This window comes from Pteropus medius, unplaced genomic scaffold (assembly GCF_902729225.1).
Source record: "Pteropus medius unplaced genomic scaffold, Ma_sr-lr_union100, whole genome shotgun sequence".
In the NCBI taxonomy this organism is placed as follows: Eukaryota; Metazoa; Chordata; class Mammalia; order Chiroptera; family Pteropodidae; genus Pteropus; species Pteropus medius.
The window spans coordinates 2,665,295-2,691,186 of NW_024345600.1; the positions used below are offsets into that span (position 1 = coordinate 2,665,295).

The window sequence follows — 25,892 nt, forward strand, 5'->3', positions numbered from 1 at the left end:
GTTCTCTTAGGCTCTGTATTTTTCATTTTGGTATATATTTCTATTCCAATGCATCATAATAAAATTATCTGAGGAAATCTGTCTTTTACCATTGATACCTATAAGATAATTAAAGCTTTTTTTGTACTGTTTCATATAATGTTTCACATAAGCTAATAATATGTTTCTCCATTTTTATCACAACCAATTTGCTATTTTCATTTTCCTTAAAATTGAAAGAACATAGATTTGAAGTTAGAGGTATAATGTAATTTTTTTGAATATTCCCAGTATTTTCTATTTATTACTTTTAATTCTCTTTGGTCAAGACAGCTTTCTATAGTTTTCAGTATTTAAGTTAGGCATAATTTTTATGAAGTGTTTTGTTTTTTTTTGTTTTTTTTGTTTTTTTACTATTTCCATTTTTGCGAAATTTTATAGTGACCATTGTAATGTTTATAGATAATTTTGTTTCTGTGTTGTAATTTTTCTGATAGGGATGATGTTCATAGTTTTATCATTTCATAAGTACCTTTTTACCTAACAATAGTGGGATTTTTTAAAAATAAAAAAAGCAGTATAGAATATAATCTACAAATATTTTATTGGGTTAAAAATGCCTTTTTAACTAAACTATTTAATTTTTTATTCCTGTTGAAAGCAAAATGAGCAAAATCTCTTCTACCACTTTTGAAAGGAGAAAGCTATTCATTTTAGTAGAGCTCATTGGTTTCATTTTTTTTTTTTTTATTGTTAGAATACAAATATGAGATCAAATAGTTTTAAGGGTTTAAAGTACAGTGCCTGGTATTTAGTAATATTTGTAAAAAGAGCCACATATATGAGGAGACTTCATTTTTGACTGAACTGTTCTTCTCACCCTCTTTCATCTCCACTCTAGGTGCCTTATTAGATGAACATTCAGAAGTAGGGTGACAATATATTCTTTAATGTTTCAGATCATCCAGGCCTCGAAAACATGGAACAGATTGAGAAATTTCAGGAAAAGGCTTATGTGGAATTTCAAGATTATATAACAAAAACATATCCAGATGACACTTATAGGTATCTAGAAGTTAAATATTGCTTAAATTCATCTTAAAACTTTTTTGTGAATCTGTTATTTTTCATTTCAAGAGCAATTAAATGTTCTAGGCGACATTGACCTTTGAAATAATTAATGCTATTAAAAGCATTGTTACAAGTGCTTCACATGTAATATTTCATCCAGTTCTTATATTTTATATAGAGAAGAGGTTAAGTAACTTGCTTAAGGTCACACAATAAATGACAGTACCTGATTGTGAACCCAGAGAGTCTGACTATAGCACCCAAACTTTATTTTCTTCAGATGAAGTAATAGATTTTATTAATTAAAAGGCGGGGGGACTGAACAAAAATATACCATTAGCCTATTTTGAAATTTGGCTTATATTTCTACCAAGGTATTTCTTGCCTATGTCCTTTGGGAAAAATTTTTTTTTTAATAAGATTAATTCCATCTTAGAAGAGGGACAATTTTGTAGAGTAGTTAATTAAGCACATGGCCATCAGACCAGAGTACCTAGGTTTGACCATATACTTACTAGCTGTATGACCTTGGCAAGTTATTTAACTTCTGTTTCAGTTTCTTAACTTGTAAAAGAGAGATAATAATAGTGTCTACACTTTACAATTAGTATAACAATTAAATCAGTCAATATATGTAAAGAACAGTACCTTTTACATAGTAAAAGCTATATAAATGTGTTTACTAACATTTATTTAACATACTTCAAACTAGTAAAAGAACATTTCACATAAAATGTTTTACGTATATTAAATAATAGATTTATAAGCCAGTTCCATCATGAAAATCAGCCTTAGTTTGTGTAACCAGTTTTCTTACCCTGCTTCCTACCAGTTCTATGGATGCAGCTCACCTGGTGGGAACAAAAGGAACTGAATAATTTGAGGAGTAGAATACATGGCTATAGGAAGATCACTTAATCCTGGGGCTGCTTGCTGGTTTCATTTGGTCTCAAGTGTTGGAGTGCAAGGCCTTAGACTAGAGGAAGGATAAACATACCACAAGCTTTTTGGAAAGGTGGTTCTTTTGTTGTTGGTTTTGTTATGATTGTTTTTCAGTTTTTGAAGTGTCTAATGTTGTTTTATACCTCATTATACAAATAAATACAGTATTTAAATTTTTTCTCCGTTAGACATACAACTGCTGACCTCTGCTCCATGAGGTTCCAGATGCTTTGAGTGGTAGCTGGGATTCCTTCTCAGTTTCTTACATTCCTAGTTACTTAAAGATAATAATTATCTTTGGATAGCAGTTTTCAATTTATAATGTGCTTTCACACAAGATGTTACCCTGCCAAAGTTTAAGAACCTCACTAATACAGAAACTGGCAGAGATTATTTCGTTAATTTTCACAACACTGTGAGAGACGAGAGTAAGTAGCTTATACACGTTCACATAGCTAGGGGGCGATAGAATCAAGATCTGAATCCAATGATCTTGTTTCCATCCATATTGTGCTTTTCCCAGTAATAACAACTATTGCCTGTTTTACCATTCTTAGTAGTTTTTTGTAAAGAAAAACTAAGAAAATGATTATAATTGAGCCTTGTGTGTCCTGATAACACAAAATATTGCTGTTCTTACAACCTCAGATGACCTCCTAAGCCATTTTTAAATGTGTAACTCAATACACATTATAATAACTTAGCTCCATGGTCTGTGCAGCCAACTGGAGGCAGTGCAGTATAGCAGTTAAGAGCAAGGCTTTCCTATGAGGTCTGTCAGACTGCATTTATATCCAGTTAATTGTCATACACGTTAAGGCTTGAGAATACTAAGGTTTTTATTTTAACTTTATTAAAGTAGGCCACAAACAATATACATGTATAAATTACTCATATTTTTCTACTAAATCTTTTTGATTTATAACTTTGTTCCCACCTCCCCCTTTTTTTATTTTTAGATTGTCCAGACTGCTACTCAGATTGCCAGCTTTGAGGCTGATGAATGCTACCATCACTGAAGAACTGTTTTTCAAAGGTCTCATTGGCAATGTACGAATTGACAGTGTCATCCCACATATTTTAAAAATGGAACCTGCAGATTATAACTCACAAATAATTGGTCACGGCATTTGAAAGCCGAGAGCTCAGTGTAAACTTCTTGTTCTTTCTCAGAGTACAAGAAGACACCAAATTGAACTCTTTGCTTCCAGGGCGTCTGGAAATTTTAACTTTAAGGAATAACCAAAAACCAAGTTATTTTTATTTTAACTTCCTTAAGAATTTTCAAAGTGACTGGGCAGGTAGCAGGAATTAGAATTTCCCTTCCTGTCTTATTTAAGTGAATAAGAAATACTATGAATTTATTCTTGGTTAAGATGACACCTAACGCTGTCACCTCTTAACTATCTAAAGATCTCTCATATCTTACTTCATTTTGTAAAACAAATAAATTAGTCTTTTTTTCCAGAATTGTGTTTTATTCATGTTTAACTTTGTTATGAACTAGTTAGATGAACACTTAATCGTCAGAAATCTCTGAGGATGTCCTTGTATTTTACTCTTATAAATATCTGTTTTAATTACTATGTCAAAGAAGATTATTTTATGCTCAATGGTATAATGATAACATTAGAACCAGAGCAAATAATAATTGAGTATATATATTTTTTGTCTTTTGTAAATATCATGGCACCCTTAGCATATACCACTCTCATTGCTGGCAATGAGACATAGGTCATTTGTGATCCTAAGAGTTCACTTTTTAGTCTTATCTATTAGCTATAAGCACTTCTTATTTATATATGTAGCAGAAAATTGTTTTTGAGAATAAGATAGGGCTCATTTTAATAGTTTTGGTTTACTGCTATGTTTTAAAAGGAGTGGAGACTGAGCCCAAAATGTTTCAGTATTGCAAAATAGATATTAAAAGTTTGCTCTCCCATTCCACAAAAGCATCTGTCCTCGCCCTCTTTTCTGATCTGAATTATAGCTTCCTGATCCTTCCATGGTTTTAGCCACTTTCTTTCTCATCATTAGAAATACACAATTCGTTAAATAATGGATTTATCATAGCCAATCTTTGTTTTCAAGATGACTGAAATAATTTTTAAAAACAGTTGATAATTTTTAAAAAATCAGAAATTTTAATACATGGAGGAATATGCACCAATTTTTCACTTTAAAGAGGAAAGGTCTATTTTAACATGAGCATCAGCCTGAAGCCATGTTATTGCCACAACAAAAGCATTTTAGACTCCTTGGATGTCTTCCACAATAATGTTTTCCTTAGCAAACCTGATACTGTTAAATATTTCTTTGCTCTGATTTCATGATAAATTATTTTGATATGTCTATTTGTTGATTAAAAAAAAAAACAAATATCGAGATTTCATTGCACTCAGTACATTTTTTTATAAAGATTTTTGCAATAGAAGAGTTGAATTTTGGGGGAGCCTGTGGATTTTACTAATTACTACTTTATAGTAAAGTTTAATAAAAGTATTAACTTACAGTCTTTACCAAGTTATTAAGGAAACTTTTTTCCCTATTTAAAATATGATTTTTGTCAACAGGTTTATTTATAGTTATCAGCTGGGAAAAACTACATTTACAACAAAATACTCAAATGGAAAAATCAGTAGATTTATACCTTTATAAACAAAGAAATAAGCCAAAGACTTAGGAAAATAATTCTTTTTAAATAATGTACTAATGGTCAATTAAAACATATTTCTTTCAGGTATTTTTCCTGATTAAATTTGTAGTTATATTTGAAAGTGTTTTTAAAACCATATTAAAATGTGACCTGCATTACAAATTTCTGTTTCCTGAAAGTATATTGGATTTCAAATCCTATTTGTTCAGTAGCCATCTTTTTGTTTGTTTGGTACATTGTTAAGAAATCTCTAGTAAGATTTATTAAAGTACTTCCAGGAAGAGAGAACTGTGGAAAACATTTCTATAGCCAGTGTTTTAGCATTATTACAATTCAGTTTGAAGACTTCCAGCTAAATACTACAGATTGACTGTTAATTTATTCTCTTCTGAAATCTCAGTAAAATCCCAATAAAGCATAACCACACAATCACAAATAAAACAGAAGAGAAGAAATCAAAGGCTAAGAGAGTTTAATAAATTTTTGGAAAACAAAATGCAAATAGAGAAGGACAGACTTAGCAGAGCCAGAATCAAAGAAGCCTGCAAAAGGCACTGCAGTGAGAAAGAAGACAGTTTACCTTGTGGTACCCAAAAAAGATGCTCAGTACCTGAAAGAACCAGGTGCTCATATTCAGAGATGGTTCTTGGGACATAAAAAAGAAAGAATTGGTTGCAAGTCTGTATACGGAACCACTGAACTTTCTTTACCTTAAATCAGGTGACCACATTTTATTTTTCCACCTTTTCAAGCAGGAGGCCAGGGATCGATTGTCTTGAGAAACTAGTTGGAAAGTCATAGGATTTACAGGCTATCAGGGATAACAGAAGGCTTGGATTAGATATAGGATTGAAAATATGGATTAAGTGAAAAATCTGCATTCTGAATGTTGGCTCCCTGTGTTCCCAGAATGCTGGCCATCAAATGTAGGGTTCTCTGCTAGGATTTTTTTCTTCAGAGAAACTAATTGCCTCCAGAGCAAAGATCACCAGACACTCACTGGTTGTGCCTAGATAATAAGCCTGACCACCACTTTATCACTTCAGTGAAGCTCACTAATTTCCAAGTAGTATATGTATACATGGGGTTTCCACTCAGCTTTTCAGTGCCTATATTAAATATGAGCTTACAGCCAGGATCATCAGACATTTGAGGAAAATCTCTAATACCTAAGAGATCAGACAGATATGCAGGGATCAGAAAAATATCTACCCCCAATGTAATTAATATATGGAAAGAAACGAGACATTGTGTTCATTAAATGAGAATAGGATGCTTTGAAAAGGAAAATTTGGAGCAAGGAACTGCCCCTGGAGATTAAAAATGATAGTCAAAGCAATTAGAAGGGTTGGAAGATAAAATTGTTGAGGAACTCACCCTGAAAGTGTAACAAAAGACAAAAAATAGAAAATAAGAAAATTATAGAATCAAATCAGTAGGTCTTAATAGAATCTATTCAGAATCTTGACCGTGGTAACAACTTACAGGAACTTACATGTGATGTAATTGTATAGAAATAAATGCACACACAAATGAGTACAAGTAAAACAGGACGTCTGAATAAGATCAGTGGATTGTATTAGTGTCCGTATCCCGGTTGTGATGATATAGTTTGCAAAACGTTACACCATTAAGAGAAGACGTTACACCATTGAGAAAAATATAAACAGGATCTTTCTCTGTATTTATAACTGCATGCAAATCTATAGCTATCAATTAAAAATTTTAAGGAAAAGAAACTTAAGGAGGTAAGGAAATGATTGTCAGTGCTCATCAATGGCTGCTAAGATCACAAAAAGTGACAAGCAGACACGATGTGCTTCCTGATGTATATTGTCACCTATGAAATATACTTTACCCCCCATCCTCCAATCTGGTCAAGCACCTAGGTTTAATTGCTAATATACAGGAAATACAAGGGATAGAAGAACACAGGGACACAACAAAATCGAGACTGGAAAGCTACAGGACGAACTGCCAGTTTCTTCAACATAAATTGGAAGGACAGAAAAAGGGGATGGAGAATGTGAGGAACCTATAGAGCTAAAGAAATTTAAATGAAAACCAACCAGTTACAATATATGGACCTTATTTGGAATAACTAAAAATAAGCAATAATTGGGGAAATTCGAATGCTCCTGAAGATATTGTTATTAACCTTTCAATGTGAGATAATGGGAATATAGTTACGGTTTTAAAGTTTTAAGAGTTCTTTTATAGAAATATTTCTGATGGAATTTTTTTAAATAGGCAAAAATGCATGAAAGACCATTCACGTTCAAATGTGACATGATTTTGAGCAGTTGATAGAGGAAGAAAATTTGATAATTTGGAAGTTTGTTGTGGAAGGTAGGTGGGTGTGAAGATTTAGTAACAAAATTAAATCCTTTCTTTGGGTCTAGTCACATTACTTGATTTAATGTAAATCTTATAAATGCTGACCTTTTAAAAGAAATAATGTGGTTGATTAAAGTTTGGAAGAGCAAAGGGTGAGAAGTGAAGAAAGTGTCATGTGCTGAATTTCTCATTTTAAATAGTTGGGAATAGAACGTTCCAAACTGGTGGGTCAAGGAATATAGGTTTTAAAGCATATTATTTAAAATCATAAAATAGCCCCTAGAAAATTAATGTTCATTTAATATCCTTTAAACTTTTAAATATGCACATTACTTTTCTAATAATTTTAAATGTTTAATTTTTGAATTTTAACCTTGCAACTGAATCACTAAATCCTTAAGAGCAGATAATCTTATATTTTTCTATTCCTCCTCGCTTCGCTACCTATACAACGCTACTATGTGTACTCAATATCATTATGTGCTCAATATTGAATTCCTTAATGGCATCTTGGTTCCTAAAGAATTTGGCACTAGAAAAGATTTTTGAAGTAGTGTGAGCCAAACATTTGAGATAAGGAAACTGAGGTCCCCAAAGGAGGTACCTTCACCTGGGGAAGCCTGGGGAAGCCTAGTCTAGGTGAGTTTTACACCAAATGCTCCGTCCTGTAAACGCAAGCTCTGAGAACTGGTAAAAGTTTAACGCGCCTTTGCTTCCTAAGGAAACCAATCGCACGCGCCTTCGGCACTAGGAAGGTAGTCGCACAGGGCAGCACCAGTTCTGCGCACGCGTAGAACCACCTCGCGTATCGCGCGCATGCGCGAGGGGGAACCTTAGGAGGTCGGCCGCCAGCAGCTGAGTGTTCGCTTCCTTCTGGTGCATTTTGAGCGGCGCATTCGGGAGGCCAGCCCTGCGGGACAAGATGGAGTTCCTGCAGGTGCTGAAGCGCGGCCTGCAGCAGGTCAGCGGCCATGGCGGCCTCAGAGGATATCTACGAGTTTTATTCAGGTAGGCAGCTAGAGCCATACTTTTGACCTCTGGGCTGGACTTGCGCTGGCTGGGTTCTTGGAAAGGGATGCGGGTTTGGATCACTTTGGATGAACTGCAGTTCTGGTCAAGGACAACCGGCCCAATCTCCGCTTTTCTTCCATCGGGCCGAAGTCTCTGTCCAGGGGTCTCCCAGAAACAGTTCCAAAGCCAGTTCGAGAGGCAGCGCTGTGACATCGAGGCAAGGACATCTAGGCTGCACCCCTATCCTGCTCCTAGAAAGCAATTAGCATTGCCGAACACTCACTATGTGACCTTGGGAAAGTTTGTTTCCCTTCACTGGCCTTCAGGTTTCTCCTCTGTACAGTAAGGCGTTGAACGAGGTGCCCATAATGGCCCTTCCTAGTCCTGACGTTCGTTAAATGGGACGAGCAGTATCGTCCGCAGAAGCCGATTTAGAGACCCAGAGTCGAATGGAAGCCAGGATATTCATATCATGTTACGATGAAATAGTTTGGCTTCCTGATTTTCTGAAGGTTTTTGCTAACTCCAGTGCCTCATAACCTAGGGATAGTAGATAAAAAGTCTTGTAATTTGAAGATATTGTATCTATATAGTTCATGTAATTTAAATATATCAGCTCAATGTTCTGTGCTGTGTCTACATGGTACTGGAACAACATGAGCAGCTTATTCTAGAGCTCTTACCTGAAAGGTGATTCTTCCACAGTGAGTGGTGTGAGCCTAGAGACGAAGGCTAGAAGGGTACAACTATTGACCATTCCCAAGCATCTCCTCATTGTTCTGATACAGCAGCCTTTGTTTGTGAAAGTTGGTATTCTCACTCTATTTACGTTTGTGTTTTGAACAAACAATAATTCTAAAATGTCTTGCTTTCTTTTGGATATCGACAGGGCAAATGATGTGAGGGTTGGTACCTTAGTGGGGGAAGACAAATATGGAAATAAATACTATGAAGACAACAAGCAGTTTTTTGGTGAGTTCACTATTTTGGGATATGAATAACTGGAGTGAGATTGAGACTTGATTTGAATCTGTTTTCCATAATATACAAGAAGCTTTAAAGAATGTATAAACCTACCTATACTTTTTTTTATTTCATGGGAATACGTTATGCATGTTCTTTGTAAACCAAAATATTTTTACTAAAAATCATGGTACAGTTTTTCATATGAGTAAATTGGATGTATCTATAGCATTCTTTTGGTTTGGATATTGTGCTTTCATATTTGAATTTTTTTGATGGCATTCTTTTCAATAGCAACACAGTATTCCATTGTATGGAAGAATCATTTTTCAAACACTTCACTACTGATAGACATTTAGATTGCCTTCAGCCTTTTCCTATTAGAAACAACGCAGTGAATTTGCTTGTAACTATATCCACATTCATTTCTTTAAATATGCTAAGTTCTGGAAGTGGAATTGCTGAGTCTGAGTATGTGTATTTAAAATTTTGATATATTCATTGCAATATTGTTAAGGCCCAGCTCTGTCGGCGGCATGGTCTGATTCTATGTAACCTTTCCCAAGGTCTCTTCCATCTCTCTTCATGTTTCCCTGACTCATTGGATTACAGTTTACTTTTAGTTACTTATTCTCAAAATTGATTTCTCTAGTAGAAGGAGCAAATCCTGATTGAAATCTGTGTTTCTTTAAATGAGGTCGTGTTAAATAGCATTAGTCAGTATTTGTTGATTATATGTTGACATAGGAAAACTCTGTAAAGTAAATGCAGATTACCTTTTGCTTATTGGTTTAAAATCTATTATAGGGAAGAATTCAGTATTACCTATTTGGAGGTTAGGGGCAGTGAGGAAGAAGTAGAAGAAATGAATATTTATTATGTACTTTCATGCTTGATGCTGAACTAGATCTATGTGTGTGATATTTAATTTTCATAGCTATCTTAAAATGAGTATAATCAGCCACTTTTAATAGGTAAAGAAACTGAGGCTCATAAAGTTTGCCTTGTACCCACTAAGAAGTGACAAAGTCTTCATTGGAGTTCAGGTTTTTGCCCAACTTAAGGACCCAATAGAAAGTCTTATAAATTGTGGGTAGGCCCCCAACTAACTGTTACGCAGAAATTTGTTAAATAAAGAATGCAGCAATACTGTTTGATAACATGAGATGTCCTACTTATCTAACCATCATTTGTAGTGTTTGCTTATTATATCTAATCACAGATTTCCGGTGGTCATTTAAAATATTTATATGAAACACATAATTCAAGTATGATAGTTGTGAATACATTTCTCCTGCCCCAGTCTCAAGAGGAGCACTTTCTCTCCTGAATTCTCTGACCAGCTGTGAATACATTCACCTACCCTCTCTGCCACTCTCTTGGCAGGGGCACTGAAGGAAAAGCAAGGATTCTTCACCGTGGGGAAGGGCCTGAGCCCAACCCACAGAGTGAATCTCAGTCCCTGTGCAGAGATTTTGCTGTGACAGTTGCCAGGCTGTTGATAAAAGCTTGCCATACATTTCCTGGAGCTTGCTTTCTCTAATATACCCAGGGTGCTATTCCCCTAGCATTTCTCTTAAGTTAGAGCACGTAAGAGTCTTATCTTAATAAAAAGGTTGTCTGCTTTGATTTTATGCAATTATGTTTTTTTAAGGTTGTGTTTATTTTCTTGCATCCTTCTAAATGTTGATCTTTCCACTCAGGCCGTCACCGATGGGTTATATATACTACTGAAATGAATGGCAAAAACACATTCTGGGATGTGGATGGAAGCATGGTGCCCCCTGAATGGTAAGTTAAGTCAAAATTTTCTTTTATTTGGCTTGGAAGTAGTTGTTTCATTACACAACTATTTGTTGAATATCTCTTTATAAGGTAATCAGTGATTCCGAAAGTATCTGTCCCAGTTGGGATGCTCGTGTAACAAGTTACCCTAAAATTTAGTGGCTTAAAACAACAGTAAGTGTTTATCTCCTGTAGCTTTTTGGGTCAGGAGTTCAGACAAGACACACCCAGGATGGCTTATCTCTGTTCCAGAGTGTCAGGCCTCAGGTGGAAGATACAAAGGCTGGATACTGGAATCATCTGAAGACTTGTTCACTCACTGTCTGGCAGTTGATGCTGCCTGTTAGCTGGAGACGTATTTGGGGCATTGGGTTGGAACACCCTCATATAGCCTGGGCTTCCTGAGGCAAGAGCGAGAGCACCAGGAAGAAGCCCTATTGCTTCGTCTGACTTAGTCTTGGAAATCATCCAATATCAATTCTGTATTCCATTGGTCAAGGCAATTAGAAAACTCCGCCCAGGTTTAATAGGAGAGAACACAGACATTATCTCTTAATGGAGGTATGTCAACGCCGTGTTATATATTGGGATATATAGTAGTGTAGCTGTTTTTGAGGGGAAAACTGTGTCACATTATCTCCTGGCTATGGGGGAAGGGAAAGGCAAGAACTCTGGCTCTGATCTTATTTGGCAGTTTGACCTTAAGCAAGTTCTTTAATGTGTGTGGGGTTTCATTTTCTCACATGTAAAGTGAGAGCCCCCAAATTCCTTAGATCTCTAAAAATTGAGTTTATGTTTACCTATTTTAAAATGAAATTCTAAATGCTCTTACTTGAATTACTAAATTTTATATAAAATATTCCAAAGCCAAGTACTGATATCTATTCCATAGATGCTAAAATTATACCATTTGGTTGATATACATTTAATCTCTAGAGAACATTTCCAGTTAGTCTAGAAATTTTCACCAAAAACTAGAAATAAGTGTATCAGGTTAACTGTGACATTTTAGTCAAACTTGATCATCAGAAATAGGTAGAAACTGGGATAATCTCAGAGTATTCATTTCCATTCTAAAGAATCGATTAGAAATCCAAGCATGTACCGTGAGTGAGTGAAGTGTAGATATGAGACATTAGGGAGTGGTGAGGACTGCAAAGAACTGAAAAGCACATACTTCATCCAAGAGAGCAGCAGCCCTGTTCATCTCTCCCTAGTTCTGTCAGGTAAAAATTCAGCCGGGAGTTTCTAGATAGGATTTTTCAAGAAAAAGTGGAAATATGTATTTTATTGTGAGATTTCTTGCTTTTTAAATGTTAACTTAAAATATTTGTCAGGTTAAATACAGCACTATCTAATAGATGATGGAATATTCTATATCTGTTCTGTCCAATAGGGTAGCCACTAGTCACATGTGGCTCAGAGCACTTTGAAATGTGGCTAATGTGACTAAGGAAGTGAATTTTTAATTTTATTTAAGTAGGCTACATGATTGGATAGAATAGTTTTTCAGAATATTGTGTGAACTAAGCAAACATGTTTGTAAGATTTTACCTTCAACCAGTTTTCAACCTCTGGTATACTACCTACATCGAGCCACATCAGCAATGTAGCTTGAAAACCATGTTATTGGATTTTGTTGTTATAATAAAACTGATTGGCTCTTAGCAGCATTGATGGTACATTTGAGGCTGGATTTTGTGCTCTTTTCTAATGGGAAATAATAACCTATGGTTCTGTTAAGTTCTGAGGAGCTGTGATTTTAGGTGTAGAGCAGTCTGCCTTTTCCAAAGAGGCATTCGATATGTCAGGGGCACTGTTTTTGAGACCAAGGTATCACAGTGGAATGTCAGCTTTAGGAGGCGAGGTGTCCTAGTTTGTATTTGTTTAGTTGATTGTTTTTGGAGTGGGGTTAGTCCTGGGAGGGTGTAGAAGGCTGGTGGGCTGTCTTGTCCATATTCAGGTCTATCTCTTTGAGGACACTCATCTAACATCGGTGCTCAGGGTCAGTATTTTGAGGGAGTGGGGGAGAAAACCGATTTCAGTGATGTGAGATAAAACATTTAAAATTATAAAATAGAGAATTTGAAAAGATAAGAGTACTATTAAGCCAAGCAAGTCCTTTTATATGGTCTGACATCGCATGAAAAGAAGCTGCAAGCTTCTTAACACTCTATATCTGTATCACTCTAGCAGGTGCCTGAGGGCAATCGACGATTCAGAGCTGAATTTCTTTGTGAAGGGGAGCCTCCTAAGGGCTGAGTACCTTTGATGACTCTTGTTTGTAAGGGAAGCTTAAAGGCCTGTGAAGAGTCTTTGTAGGGAGAAGTGATATTGGACAAGCTCAGCTGTTTGTTTCTCAGACTCCCTTTTGCTGAGTGTCATGCATTGTGGAATTCTAAATCTGTGGATTCTTACCTTTGATTTGACTCATGAATAAATTTGAAATTGCATTGATTTATCTTCAATTAGAGAGCCAGATATTATCTTATATAGAGAGTAATGAATAACAAATACAATTTATCATCTTTATTCATTCAAATAACTGTTTTTTGTGTTTCTTACCATGCTAAGAGCTATAGTAGGTGCGGGGGCTACAACAGTCAATAAAACACAGTCCATGCTCTCATGGGACGAAGCAGAAAAACAAATATGTTATATATTTTAGGCAACAATAAACATAAGGAAGATAATGAAGCTGGCATTCCTGAAGGGATAAGGAGCATGGGAGGGTCAGGTGGCTCTTTTACACTGGGGTTAGGAAAGACTTCTTTGAGGAAATGACATTTGCAATGGGATGGGGGATGAAGAGCTCCAGGCAGCAGGAATCACAGGTGCGAAAGCCCCGTGGTTTGAGATGTTTCGCTTGTATTCAAAGAACAGCAACATGGCCAGTTTGGCTGGAATGGAATAGATGAGAGGAAGATGTTAGGAAGTGAGGTAGCAGAAATAGCAAGGGCCCACATCATGTGAATCTTGTAAGTCATGGTAAACACTTTGACTTTTTTCCTAAATTTCTTTCGAAGTCACTAGAAGGTAAGATAGTATAATCTGTTTTATAATTTTTTAAAATTGAGAATAATCCCAGACTTTCTGAAGAGTTACAAGTATTTGGATCATTTCAAAGTAAGTTGCTAAAATGATACCCTAACACTCCTGAATACATTAGCATGTAATTCCCACGAACAAGGACATTGTCCTACATACCCACAATATAACCATCAAAGTCAGGAAATTACCAGTGATACATCACTACTGTCTAATCTTCAGACTTCGTTCAGGTTTCGTCAGTTGTCCCAGCAGTGCCCTTTGTAGTAAGAGGAGCTAATCATGTATTTCATGTGTGTTTCATTTCTCTCTTGTCTCTTTCACACCAAATTAGTTCCTTGGCTTTTCCTTGATTTTTATGACCTTGTTACTTTTGAAAATTACAGCCAATTATGTTGTAGAATGTCCTTCAATGTGGGTTTCTCCACTGTTTTCTCATGACTAGATTCAGGCTATACATCTTTGGCAGGAATGTCGCAGAAGCAATGTTCAGTTCTTGTTGCATTCTATTAAATTTATCTCATTAGTGTAACTTCTGTCACTTGATTAGGGTGTGTCAAGCCAGTTTTCTCCATTCTGAAGTTACTTACTTTCCTTTTGCAATTAATTAGCATTTTGTGGAGAGATACTTTGAGGTTATATAACTCTCATTACTCATCATATTTTCAGTGTACTTATTTATATTAGTATGAACTTTTATTTTAATCAGTGGATTATACGATACTGTAATTGGTTTTTTTCTCGCTCAAATTGAACTCACTTTGATTCAATGGGAACCCATTCATGCTGCATTTGGAGTCATTTTGAAATGTCCCCATCATTCTTGGAGAAGTTTCTTGCCTTCCAACAAAAGATGTTCTAGGTTCATCTTATATTTTCTCATCCACAGTCATTTCTCAGAGGAGCCTTGTGTTTGTTTTGTTTTCTCGCTTGTGATTTTTTAGTGGAGAGTGACATTTAAAAACTGAGGTCTTAGTGCGCAGTATTGTTCATTGCTGTTGGGGTGTCAGCCCTCCCACGCCCTCTCAGTGGACAATCTAAGGAATATATGTAATGAGTGTGTTTGTGTGTGTGTTTCTATTTCTATATCTTTTTCTGGATGTATATTGAAAACCATAGTTCACAGCAATGCCACCGATTTTAGTCCAACATTGGTTATATTCTAGTTTTCTCTTTCCATATTTGTATTTTTTTTCTTAATATAGCTATTTATTTAATCAATGCCACTCTATTTTTTTTTCTTAATATAGCTACTTATTTAATCAATGCCACTTAACATAGCTACTTATTTAATCAATGCCACCAATGTAACTAAGTTCCCATTACTGCCATCCTGCCTCCCTCACTGGACTTCTTCCTTACTTCACTTTGCCTCCAACACCCCACACCAGGTTGCTATCCTCCCTGTGTGGACACCCTTCTCTCTGCATGCAGAATCTGACACCTTACTGAGCTGCTACAACACACTTCCTTCCCAGTTCCCCACCCCAGTGCCAAGCACAGATGCCTGCCTTGCTGGACCCCACCTAATGGCTTTGGACTCTGATTTGATTTAGATTTTCAAAGCATCTTTGCAGTGTCTGTGAATAGAGGAAGGGAGCCAAGTGGAAGTAGGGTAATCATTTACAAGCATCTGATAAATGGAATACAGTAGAAGTGTGAGATGTCACTACTGAGATAGGGTTTAAAAAGACTGTGCTTTCCATCTTGGGTGTTCTCTTTCGTTCACTCTCAGATTGCTTCCTCTGGGGAGGCCAGCTGCCATGTTATGATGTGGCCTTGTGGAAAGGCCCACGTGAGTGAACTTGAAAGCAAATCTTCTGAGGTCTGTCTGCAGCCACGTGAATGAGTTTGGCAGTGGATCCTTCCCAAGTCAAACCTTGACATGACTCCAGCCCCAGATGATATCTTGATTATAACCTTTTGAAAGACCCTAAGCCAGAGGCATCCAGCTAAGCTGCACTCAAATTCCTTACCCACAGAAATTGTGAGATAACGTTTACTGTTTTAAACTAAATACAGGATAATCTGTTACACAGTATTAGATAACTGATACAATCCCAAATCTCACAACCTACATCACTAACACCTTATCCAGCCTCTTTCACCTCCATTCTAGATAACTACATAAATAGTCCTAAGTGTGATCAGTGGAGGCTGCCTACCAAGGGATGTATTTTGAAGCAAGATGGAGTGAACAGGATATGCTGATAGATTGGAATTTGAGGGAAAAAGTTGTCAAGGATGAGTTTAAGATTTTTGGCCTGAACTACTAGTGGTACATTTACTGAGATGAGGAAGATGGGATAGGATGGGGGAAGCAGAATTGGAAGGGATAATTGAGTTCTACTTTGTCCATGTTGAGAATGAGGTTCCTGTTAGACAACCAAGTGGGGATAGTGGGTAGACAGTAGAAAACATATCTTAAGGTCAGGGTAGAGGTTGATGCTGGAGATAGGACTTTAGCGTGATTTTACCTGGTGTAGAATACAGTTTAACTTTATGAATTATGGATATAAAGGTAAAGAGAATCTGACCTTCAGTTTAATGCTTAGCTCTGTTACCCTAGAAATCAAATTATATTGTATAAACCATATCGTGAGATAAAAATTTTCCCTTGATTGGTAAATTGCATTTGGATTGAGAGGAATTATAAATGCCTGATGAATTAGCTACATTTGGGCTTCCCTGTGTTGCTGTTTTTAGAGCTGGCTTGTCCCTTGTGGGGATGGGAATCCTGAAGCAGTGCCTATGGAGTTGTTTTTAGAGATGTCAGCTCTTGTGAAGCATGAAGCTTTTAAGCCTTACGCTTTTTAGTTGCACCTGCCTGCTGTGGCTCTCATCTCTCTTGAGCCTGTGCTGTATTATCTAGGGCAGGGATCTCCAAACCCTGGACTGCGGATCCGTACCTATCTGTGGCCTGTTATGAACCAGGCTGCACAGCGGGAGGTGAGTGGTGGGTGAGAGAGTGAAGCTTCATCTGTATTTGCAGTTGCTCCCCAGCACTAGCATCACCACCTCAGCTCCACTGCGGATCATCAGGCATTCTCATTGGAGCATCAGTCCCTGGTGCTAAAAAGGTTGGGGATTGTTGATCTAGAGAATCAAAGAAAATAGCTCCTGGATGGCTGGGTGAGCTGTCACTTGCATGAACTGCTGTGAAGACTCCTACTGATAGGGACACCTGATGCTGTCTGGCTGGCAAGCTTTGGTTCTTGTCCTCTGTCCTTCTGAGTCATCTGATGCCAAGTGTGGTCTATGACAGTCAATGAGTCTGTCGGTTCAGTAGCTGCAAAATCTCACCTAGAGAAGGATTTCTCTTCAGAAGCATCAGTATTTTTGACAGAATCAGGGAATATATTTAATGAACATTTGTGGCTCACTTAATGTTCCCTAATCTTGTAGAAACATTAGAAGTCTTGTAGGGAAAATGAATTCATTTGATCTATCTTGTCTCAGGCCCTTCATTTCTTTGAATCTGTCAGCAGCCAGTAAGGCTGCTAGGTCTACCAACAGATTAAGAAAAGGTATGCATGGTAGTACAAATGTCTACACATACCTCAAAAATAAAAAATAAAAAACTTTTGCATAGAACCTAGCACAGGACTCAGCTTACAAGTTTATTCATTCAGCAAATATTTATTGAACACCCCACTATGTGTCAGGCATTAGTAGGTTTATACATTCATAGTAGTGAGCAAAATACGTAGTCCTTGCTACCTTGGAGTTTATAGTCACTTAATGAATACTAGCTGGTAGACTAATAATGTACCATAACTTAGTGTCTGTTATTTTTCCTTGTTAGAGTATCTTCATTCTCAGAGTTGTAATACTTATGGCATCAGCAGTGAGATTTTTAATTCTTTCAGGAATTTGTATTAGTTTAACTTCATGGAATAGAATAATCAAAGTATTTCAGAAGGTTGCAAATACTGTTAAGCCACTTTTGATTGCCTTAATTTAAGCAAGCTAATTGCCACTATCCATACAGTAACACACAAAATTCTTTATTTTCACTTTTATTCTAGTAAACCAAGTAAGTAACCAGTGTCTAGATGTAATTTGACAAGGTGAAATGTTGAGGGTAGAAAGGTAGAAAGTTTGGGTTATTTTATGCATAATAGTATAAAATTACTGTTTTCACTTATATCAGGAGAAAAAGATTTTTTTGTGTGTGGTTTGAAGTATTGGAACTGAAATTCTTTGAACCAAGTTTTAAAAAATATATGGCTTGCTTAGATTTTTCTCTATTGTGTATATACTTTTTTTCCCACTTGGTGGCACCTTCCGTTCATTTCTATGTAACATAACGTCTTCTTCCTCCATGTAGTGCATCAGTCTCTCCTCCTTGTATATTGATTTTTTCTTATTAAAATTAATGGTTAAATTATTCAAGTAATACATAAACATATTCTTTTAAAAATAGTAGTGTATGTTAAAAAGTTTTCTTTTTTAACAGGAAATAATTTTGTCCTTAAAGATTTTTCCTTTTCCATGGTAAAATTAACAAACGTTTGTTGTTCTTTTAAGGTTAATGAATTTAGGATACTTAATATTGTGGTTAGCTTTTTTTCAGTTGGCGTAAGATATTCTAGGGGCCTGTGTAGAGAAACAGGGAGGCAGGTGGGGGGGATTATTCAGAGGTGATAGAGAATAATCAGAAATGATTCATAGCTTTTGGGCTTGAGAGATTGGATAGATGGTGGTATTATTCATTCAGATGAGAAGACTGGGAGAAGGGTGGGTTGGGGGAGAGGTGTGGAGGATTGAAATCAGAAGCCTCTTTTTTGAAAGTAGTAAGTTTGAGATACCTGTCGAAAATCCAAGTGAATACAGATGTCAGGTAAACAGCTGAATGTATAAATTTAAAGCTTAAAACAGGTCAGACCAGCAAAGAAGAATGAGAAGTAGCTAGCAAGGTAAGAAATAGGAAAGGCAAGAGAGATTAGCATTTCAACATGGGAAGGCTCTCTGTATTGATTGTTGCTGAGGGATTTGAGTCAGAAAAGGGCAGAGACGTATCCATATTGATTGGGCAATATGACCTTTATTGAATCTAAATGGAATCTGTTCTTGAAAAAAATAGGAGAGAAACATTTAGAGAATCTGGCAGGAGGCAGGGATAATGCACGTAGCCCTTTAAGAGACAACCACTGTCAACATTTGGCATATTTTCTTTAGTGTTTTTATTTGTTTGTTTATTTGTTTGTTTGTTTTTAGGCGAGGCTACCCTTGGTTGACCTCACAGATTGCAAGGACCTTGTCGGCTTACAGTCCCTTATTTTTTATTTCTTATGCTTACAGCATCTGGTCTTCCTAGGTGGTCTCCCATCCAAATACTAACCAGGCCCGACCCTGCTTAGCTTCTGAGATCAGATGGGATTGAGCTTGTTCAGGGTGGCATGGCTGTAGACTCTTTAGTGCTTTTAAATAATTTTTATGTAGTTGTTGTGTTCATAATCATATTCAGTTTTATTTTCTGTTTTTTCTCTTGATATTATAAGCTATTTTCCATGTTATTAAAACAAGTTTTATAATCATCATTAAAATATTTTTTGGTTTATAAAAATGTACAACTGTTGTAGAAAACTTGGAAAATCTAGAGAAATACAAGGTAGAAACAAAAATAAACTCAAGTTCCTTGGTCCAGAAACAATCACTGTTAACATTTCATTTTTTGATTTGGCAAATATTTGAGGGTCTGTGTTCGAGTAGAGAAGGAATGCTTTTAAAAAATCAGTGTGGAGAATAAATTGTAGTTTATTGGTCACATCTTCTTAGAATGTTTGTGATTGTAAATAACTATATGTAGATATATATGGGCGTATGTACATATATATCTGTTTATTATACATAAAATTTTGTTTGCTTTCCCCCTCCCCTCACTTAATATATCACCGATGTTTTCCCCATTTCACTAAATATTCTACTTGTCAGTTTGAGTTTTTCAGTGTCTGAGGGGCTGATGTATATAGAAAGAATTAATTGCAATTTGAGTTTAAAGTTAATATGTATTACAGCTGCAAATGTAAAAACCTAGTTGTTCTTAAGTCTTGTGGTTCAATATATAAATAGGATAACAAGATTAATAAATTGAATATTGTTGTATAAAAATAAAGAACAATAATATTCTCTTGTTCTTTGATGAATGTTTGATAAACTAATGGAAAGGACTAAATTCTCCTAAACAGTTATCTCCATTTGCAAGTTTAGTTAATTACATCCTTTTAAACATTTTTAAGGCACATTTATAAATGTGATATATTTGAGTTTTTTTAAATTATCTTCAAATGCCCAGCATAGGTGAATTAACAAACATATCAAGCAAAAAGTTCCTAAGCATTTAAATGACTTGGTTACTCAAGCCATAAACTTAAGAGTCATTCTCAACTCTTCTATATTCAGTCTGTCAGCAGGTTCTTTCTGCTTTACTTTCTGAATGTGTTCCACATCTGATTACTACCTATGTGACTCTTACCCTGATCCAAGTCACAGTTATCTCTTGCCTGGACCACAGCCTTTCAATTGATGTGCTTACATTCTTGGAATACACTAGTATTCTCCACATACTAAGTGATTAGAGTGATGCTTTTTTAATGTAAATCAGGTCACATCAAATCCCTGCCCAGAACTCTCCATTGGATTTTCATGATAGAATTAAAACTCCTTACGTGGTCTGCAAGGCCTTACGTAAATCTCAGCCCTGCCAGGCTCAGCATACACTGTCCTGTTCACTGCCTTGTTGGCTCTTGACTTAGCCACGTCAGCCTTCTCATTTTTCCTTGAACAGTGAGCACACTCCCACCTCAGTCACTTTGCACCGTTTCCCTGGATGTTGCATGGCTTATGCCTTCACTTTTTTCAGGCGCCTGCTCCCGGGCTTCTCCGACCACCCTATTTAAAAAAGCCCTGTCCTCTCTGCCCGCTTCCCCTGCTCTAGTGTTTTCCTCGGTAGCACTTATCTCTGCCTGGTATTTTATTATATATTATTTAATTTATTGTTTCCCCAACTACCAAGCTTCTTGATAAGAACTTTGTTCACTGTTGTGTTGCTAAAGCCTAAAAAAGTGTCTAGCACGTAGAAGTTGCTCCATATATATTTGTTGAGTGAATGTGGATATACTGTTTTACTTGAAACAACCATTATTTTGCTTTTTAGATATAATAGTTTTCTTCACTCTTATAGCTGATCCAAAAATGGTATGTCTGTCACTACTTTTGTAGCTTTTGTATGATTTGAAGCTAGTTTTACCTCTAAATTCCATTCTGATTCCAGCCTGTCCTTTTAATACCTTGTCCCACTGAATCTTTTGTTTGAATATTTTAAAGTATTACTCCCCTAAATAAATTGCCATCTCTCAATGACAGAGAATATTTTCTTCCTCTTGACATATCTGCTTAATCTAGCCTTTTTCAAGTAATAGGTATCCTATAAAATACTCTTTGAACTGAATTGAAAATCAGAATATTAAGAGGTTCTGTTCTAAGAAACTATAAACTATATGTGTTACAGACTTTCCTGTGTTACAGAGTGTTTCTTTATAACCTTTCTTCATTAAAATGTGTTAATTATAAGCAGAAGACTTGTTTTAGTTGTTTTGATTGATGTAACGTATTTCACTTACTATTCAGTGCTTCATTTAAGATTGATTCTAACATTTTACAACGATGAGTTGTTGGAAAATTTCATACCTGCAGTGTGGAAATAAACTATGTATTATTTTTGGTGAACAAGGAACTGCTCTTGATTCCAATTTCCAAAAGAAATCTTTACTGTATTCACAGGTCATCAGTTTACAGTACATGCTTGAACAGTTTGAACCTTCTCTATGTAACTGTAGTGAATGACTTGTTGTGGAATTGACTTGGAGAAAAATTTCCATTAAGGAAGACCGAGAGACAGTCTTCCACCAAAACTATGAGTACTTTAGAGAGCATGATTTGTTTTTAATGATGGCTTAAGTGGGACGAAATGAAATGGAGTTAGAAGTAGACAGAACCAATTTATAGTCTCAAAAGAAAAAAAAAAGCTAGATAACCTGGACAGGGTTTAAAAACCATTTCTAGTTGGTTTGAATTAGAAAAATTTTTCTTTTGAATAACTTTTTTTCTTTCTATAGAGTAGTACATGTTCATTACAGAAAATTCAGAAAATAAGAAAGCAAATAAAGATAACCTATTATCCTACCACACGGAGGCAAACCACTGTTAAAATTTAATACATATTCTTCTGCTATCCTCTCTTTCTCTGTATATGTATCCTTTCGTTTTTGTTTTTAATATAAGTGGACTTTTTGAAGAAGTAGCCTGGGTTTGAATCTTAGCTCCACTACCTTGGGCAGGTACCTAAACTCTTGGTGTCCATATATTAAATTGGAATAATAACATCTGTCCCATGGAGTTGTTATTATAAGGATTAATATTTGTAAAGTGTTTTGAATGCTGCCTATGACTTATAAATGCTATCTAAGCATTGTTAAATAAATTAATAACCTGTTTTTTAAACTTAACATATGGTGAACATTTTCTTAAGTCATAAAATATTCTCTGAAAAATAATTTTTAGTAATGCTTTAGCCTTTGTCATATGGTTATGCCATGAGTTATTTCTCTTGGTTTTGTTCATTTTTTCACCATTGTAAATAAAGTTGTGGTCAGCATAGCTGTATGTAAGCATTTACCCATACATCCTCATTTTTTTAAGGCAAGTTCCTAGATGTAAAATTTTCACATCCAGGAATATGTACATGTTTTATAAATTCTTGGTACCTGGTGCCAAATTACCCTCAATTTACACTCTCAGGGTAAATGCTTTCTAGCTGTGGGTGTTGATTTCTCTATAACTTCACCAAGTACTGGGTATTTTTAGTTTTTAAAATCTTTGCCAGTTTGGCAAGTAAAAAGTTATATCTTGTTTTAATTTTTATTTCCTTTATTAAACTTCTTTGTTGGCTCTTTTTTTCTGTTTTATGACATCTTTTAATCTTTTATACATTTTCCTTTTGGATAGTCGACTTTTTCTGTAATGATAAATGAACTACTTTTCTGTATATTACAAATATTTCCCATTTCTTTTATCCTTTAATCTTGTTTTCACAGTTTTAAGACAGAGCTTTTTATGGGTTTTGCCTTTGATATTAAACTTAGAAATGGTCCTTCATATTCTACAAATATCAATATGTCTTAGGAATATGAATTTTCACCCATATTGTATCTGAGCATTATTTATCTGTAATTTATTTTGATATATGTCTTTGGAAATCTAACTTCTTTTTTCAACAAAATTAATTATCCCAGCATAATTTGTTGAGAAGTGTTTACTTATCCCAATAATTTGAAATGCCAGCCTTACTTTATATATACTTTAGTCTGTTTGAAGAATAATATTCTGTTTTATTGTCGTATTTTTATACCAGTTTTTATACCATTTTAATGTTTGAGACTTTAATGTATGGTAATGTCAGCCTTCCTGATGAGAGTTTTCAAAATTTTCTTTCAGTTTATCCTTAGAATTATAATTGTCAAACCTTATTGGAATTTTGATTCGAATTGCATTTAGTTAAAAATTGTAGTTACTAAGATAACAAAGTTTGAGTCGGCTATCTTGTAATGAGCTATCTTTGTTTTATAAAATTTGTTAAATTTATCAGTCCCAACCTGGGGTTAGATAGATTGGCTCTCAGGATTTGGGCAGATACTTAGATGCTGTCATAATCCTAACCCTGTTTCATCTATCGATTGATTGTAATTTAAGTGTCTGATCACCACCAACATCTCCCGGGATTTCAGAGCTTAGGTTAATTGTGGTTGATCGGTCCAGGTTATTTTCACTAATCCCCGGTTTGCTTTGGAGGACATAACAGAGACACCAGCCCAGTGTGTACAGACTTCTTCATTCTCCATTGTGTTAGCTGATTATCTTTAGCGACAGACATAGTTACGGCAATAATATTTTATCTCTGTTCTTACTGGTTTTTTAGTCAGTTGCCTAGCTTCTATAAATTACTGCTAGCAAATATTCTTAAACTTAGATAGCATCATAAATTTTTCTTATCAACTTTATTTTTAATTATTTTACTGAAACCTCTTCCACTTGCCCTTTTCTCTATAGCTGGGAAATCTTGTTGGGTTTTTTTCTTGGAGCTGCAGTTATATACCTGTCTCCTCATTCCCTTTTGTTCGTAGGGCCATCTCTGTCTTGTGAGCTCCAAGCCTTGGGCAATCTGGGATGAATCTCTCTCCCTTTCTTTACCATATAAACTCAGCTAGGCTTCTTGCTCACTTCCACTCTTTGTCCCTTGGACATTGATTCTTCTTTTCGCTGTCATTAGAAAAACATTTCTTTGTGTACTCCAAAGAAGCACTCAACTTCCTTCTTTTAGGCCAGATTTCTCGTACCTTCCAACAAATATCCTTTGAAATTAAATGGTTAAACACTTAAAGCTGAAACACTTGTGAACTTTGAATTGTGGTTTAATAATTTTAATATAACAAATTATATGTTCTACAGTGGTCAGACTTAAACTTGAATTTAAGATGCATGCAGAGACCCTCTTCAGCATTGTGTTTCAAAATACAGCTTCATGAGCCAGAGCACCTTGAGCATGCAGAAATTCCACAGTCAGCCTCTAGCATCTCACAGTAGTATTGTATTTCATCAATTTTAAAATACATTTTCACATCTAAAATTAGGATACATATTTTAATAGTGTCAGTTTAATTGGTGGCATTTTTCTCAGAGATACAGAAAATAATGGGATATCTTAAAATAGATCGTGTCCTAGATTTGATGAAATAGTAATGATAATAGCGATAGCTAATATTTGTTGAATACCTACTATGGACAGGAATTTTCCTAGGTGTTTTATCATTTAATCCTTATGCCATCTTTAAGAAGTTAGGATATCCAAATGAAAAAACTAAGACTTAGAAAAATTGAGCTAGTAAGTAATAGAGCTAAGATTTGAGCTCAATGAACAAAATAGCTCCAGACCCACCCTCTTAACCCTCCTCCCACCACGCTACACTGCCTCTTCATCAACTGTCTTTTTCCCCTCTTTAAGGCATCGTTGGCTTCACTGCATGACTGATGATCCTCCAACAACAAAACCACCTACTCCTCGTAAGTTCATCTGGACAAACCATAAATTCAACGTGAGTGGCACTCCAGAACAATATGTACCTTATTCCACTACTAGAAAGAAGATTCAGGAGTGGGTCCCACCTTCAACACCTTACAAGTAAAGAATGAAAAATAATTTAAACATGTAAAATATGGGGCTTTTCATGTAATTGCACTTTTACTGCTTATTGTTAACTTGATTAAAATTGTTTGATTAAGTATTGTCTTTTCTGTCTTTTTGCCCTTATCTTTGTCATTTATCAGTTGCAAAATAGAAGCTTACAAATAAAGGTAATTGAAGTAGGCTCCCCTTGGGGTGACTGCCTGGTTTATAGATTGCCCTTGCCCCAGTGGCGTGTCTGCTTTGTGCTCCTGCCTCACTGCCGTAGCTAATGGGTAGGGGAAGACTTAAAGCTGAGCTGAGCCCAACAGATCTCATGGGAATTTGAAACTTGCGTGGAGAGACAGACTCTAAGTCATCAGAGCCAGATGGCTTTTATGGTAGCTCTCTCTAAAGAGAAGGTTATCAGAGGATTTCCTATTTCCTGAGCTTTGATTCCTTCACAGTTTATTTGGATCTGTGAACTATCCCAGGATCCATCCAATGTTCTTATTACTTCTTAAAGCTTACTATGGTCACTGATTTTTTTTGTTGTTATTACTTACAAACAAAAGAACTTTAATAATCAGATTGGTCCCAGAGCTTGAGTTGTAGGGGAAATGATGTTCAGGGAAATGAGGGATCTTTGGAATTGGTTATGTCTGGGTAGGATGAAAGGCAATGCCACATCCCTCTGTATTCTGGATAGAAGCTTGCAGTTTCCGTATTCAAATAGCTTATCAAACTATTGCTTTTAGTTACCAGGATCCATGAGCCCCTGAGACTAAAGTCCTTGGATACTGGTTTGCAGCCACCGTAGAACAATATAATGGTGATGGAAGAAGAAAGCAAGGATTATGGAGTCAGATAGTTACTTTC

At 35.7% G+C, this 25,892-nt stretch overlaps 2 protein-coding genes and 1 pseudogene across 7 annotated transcripts in view; 2 read left to right on the top strand and 1 right to left on the bottom strand.

The window, feature by feature from the left end:
* NR2C1 (nuclear receptor subfamily 2 group C member 1) overlaps positions 1-4,511 on the top strand; it is a 40,435-nt gene extending 35,924 nt beyond the window's left edge. For 3 of the 6 annotated variants that reach the window (XM_039874100.1, XM_039874102.1, XM_039874101.1), the window contains exons 13-14: positions 939-1,044; positions 2,952-4,504. In XM_039874100.1, the coding sequence (XP_039730034.1) occupies positions 939-1,044; positions 2,952-3,126 (281 nt within the window). In that variant the 3' untranslated portion in view covers positions 3,127-4,504. Of the gene's footprint in view, positions 1-938; positions 1,045-1,882; positions 2,886-2,951 lie in introns of those variants that run through there. The other 3 variants (XM_039874104.1, XM_039874103.1, XM_039874105.1) reach the window with 2 other exon arrangements.
* A 3,294-nt stretch (positions 4,512-7,805) lies between these two features.
* NDUFA12 (NADH:ubiquinone oxidoreductase subunit A12) lies at positions 7,806-25,127 on the top strand. The gene is made up of 4 exons (XM_039874106.1): positions 7,806-7,993; positions 8,886-8,968; positions 10,663-10,750; positions 24,855-25,127. The coding sequence occupies exons 1-4, from the start codon at positions 7,908-7,910 to the stop codon at positions 25,033-25,035; spliced, it is 438 nt and encodes a 145-aa protein (XP_039730040.1). The 5' UTR covers positions 7,806-7,907; the 3' UTR covers positions 25,036-25,127.
* On the bottom strand, positions 19,088-19,206 carry LOC120611809 (uncharacterized; annotated as a pseudogene).
* Positions 25,128-25,892: the final 765 nt, after the last annotated feature.

What these genes read in the sequence shown, in the direction of transcription:
- NDUFA12 (XM_039874106.1), top strand. Translation starts at nt 7,908, where the DNA reads ATGGAGTTCCTGCAGGTGCTGAAGCGCGGCCTGCAGCAGGTCAGCGGC. An exon ending in TATCTACGAGTTTTATTCAG is followed by an intron (nt 7,994 to 8,885) that starts GTAGGCAGCTAG and finishes GGATATCGACAG; the next exon opens with GGCAAATGATGTGAGGGTTG. An exon ending in AGCATGGTGCCCCCTGAATG is followed by an intron (nt 10,751 to 24,854) that starts GTAAGTTAAGTC and finishes CCCCTCTTTAAG; the next exon opens with GCATCGTTGGCTTCACTGCA.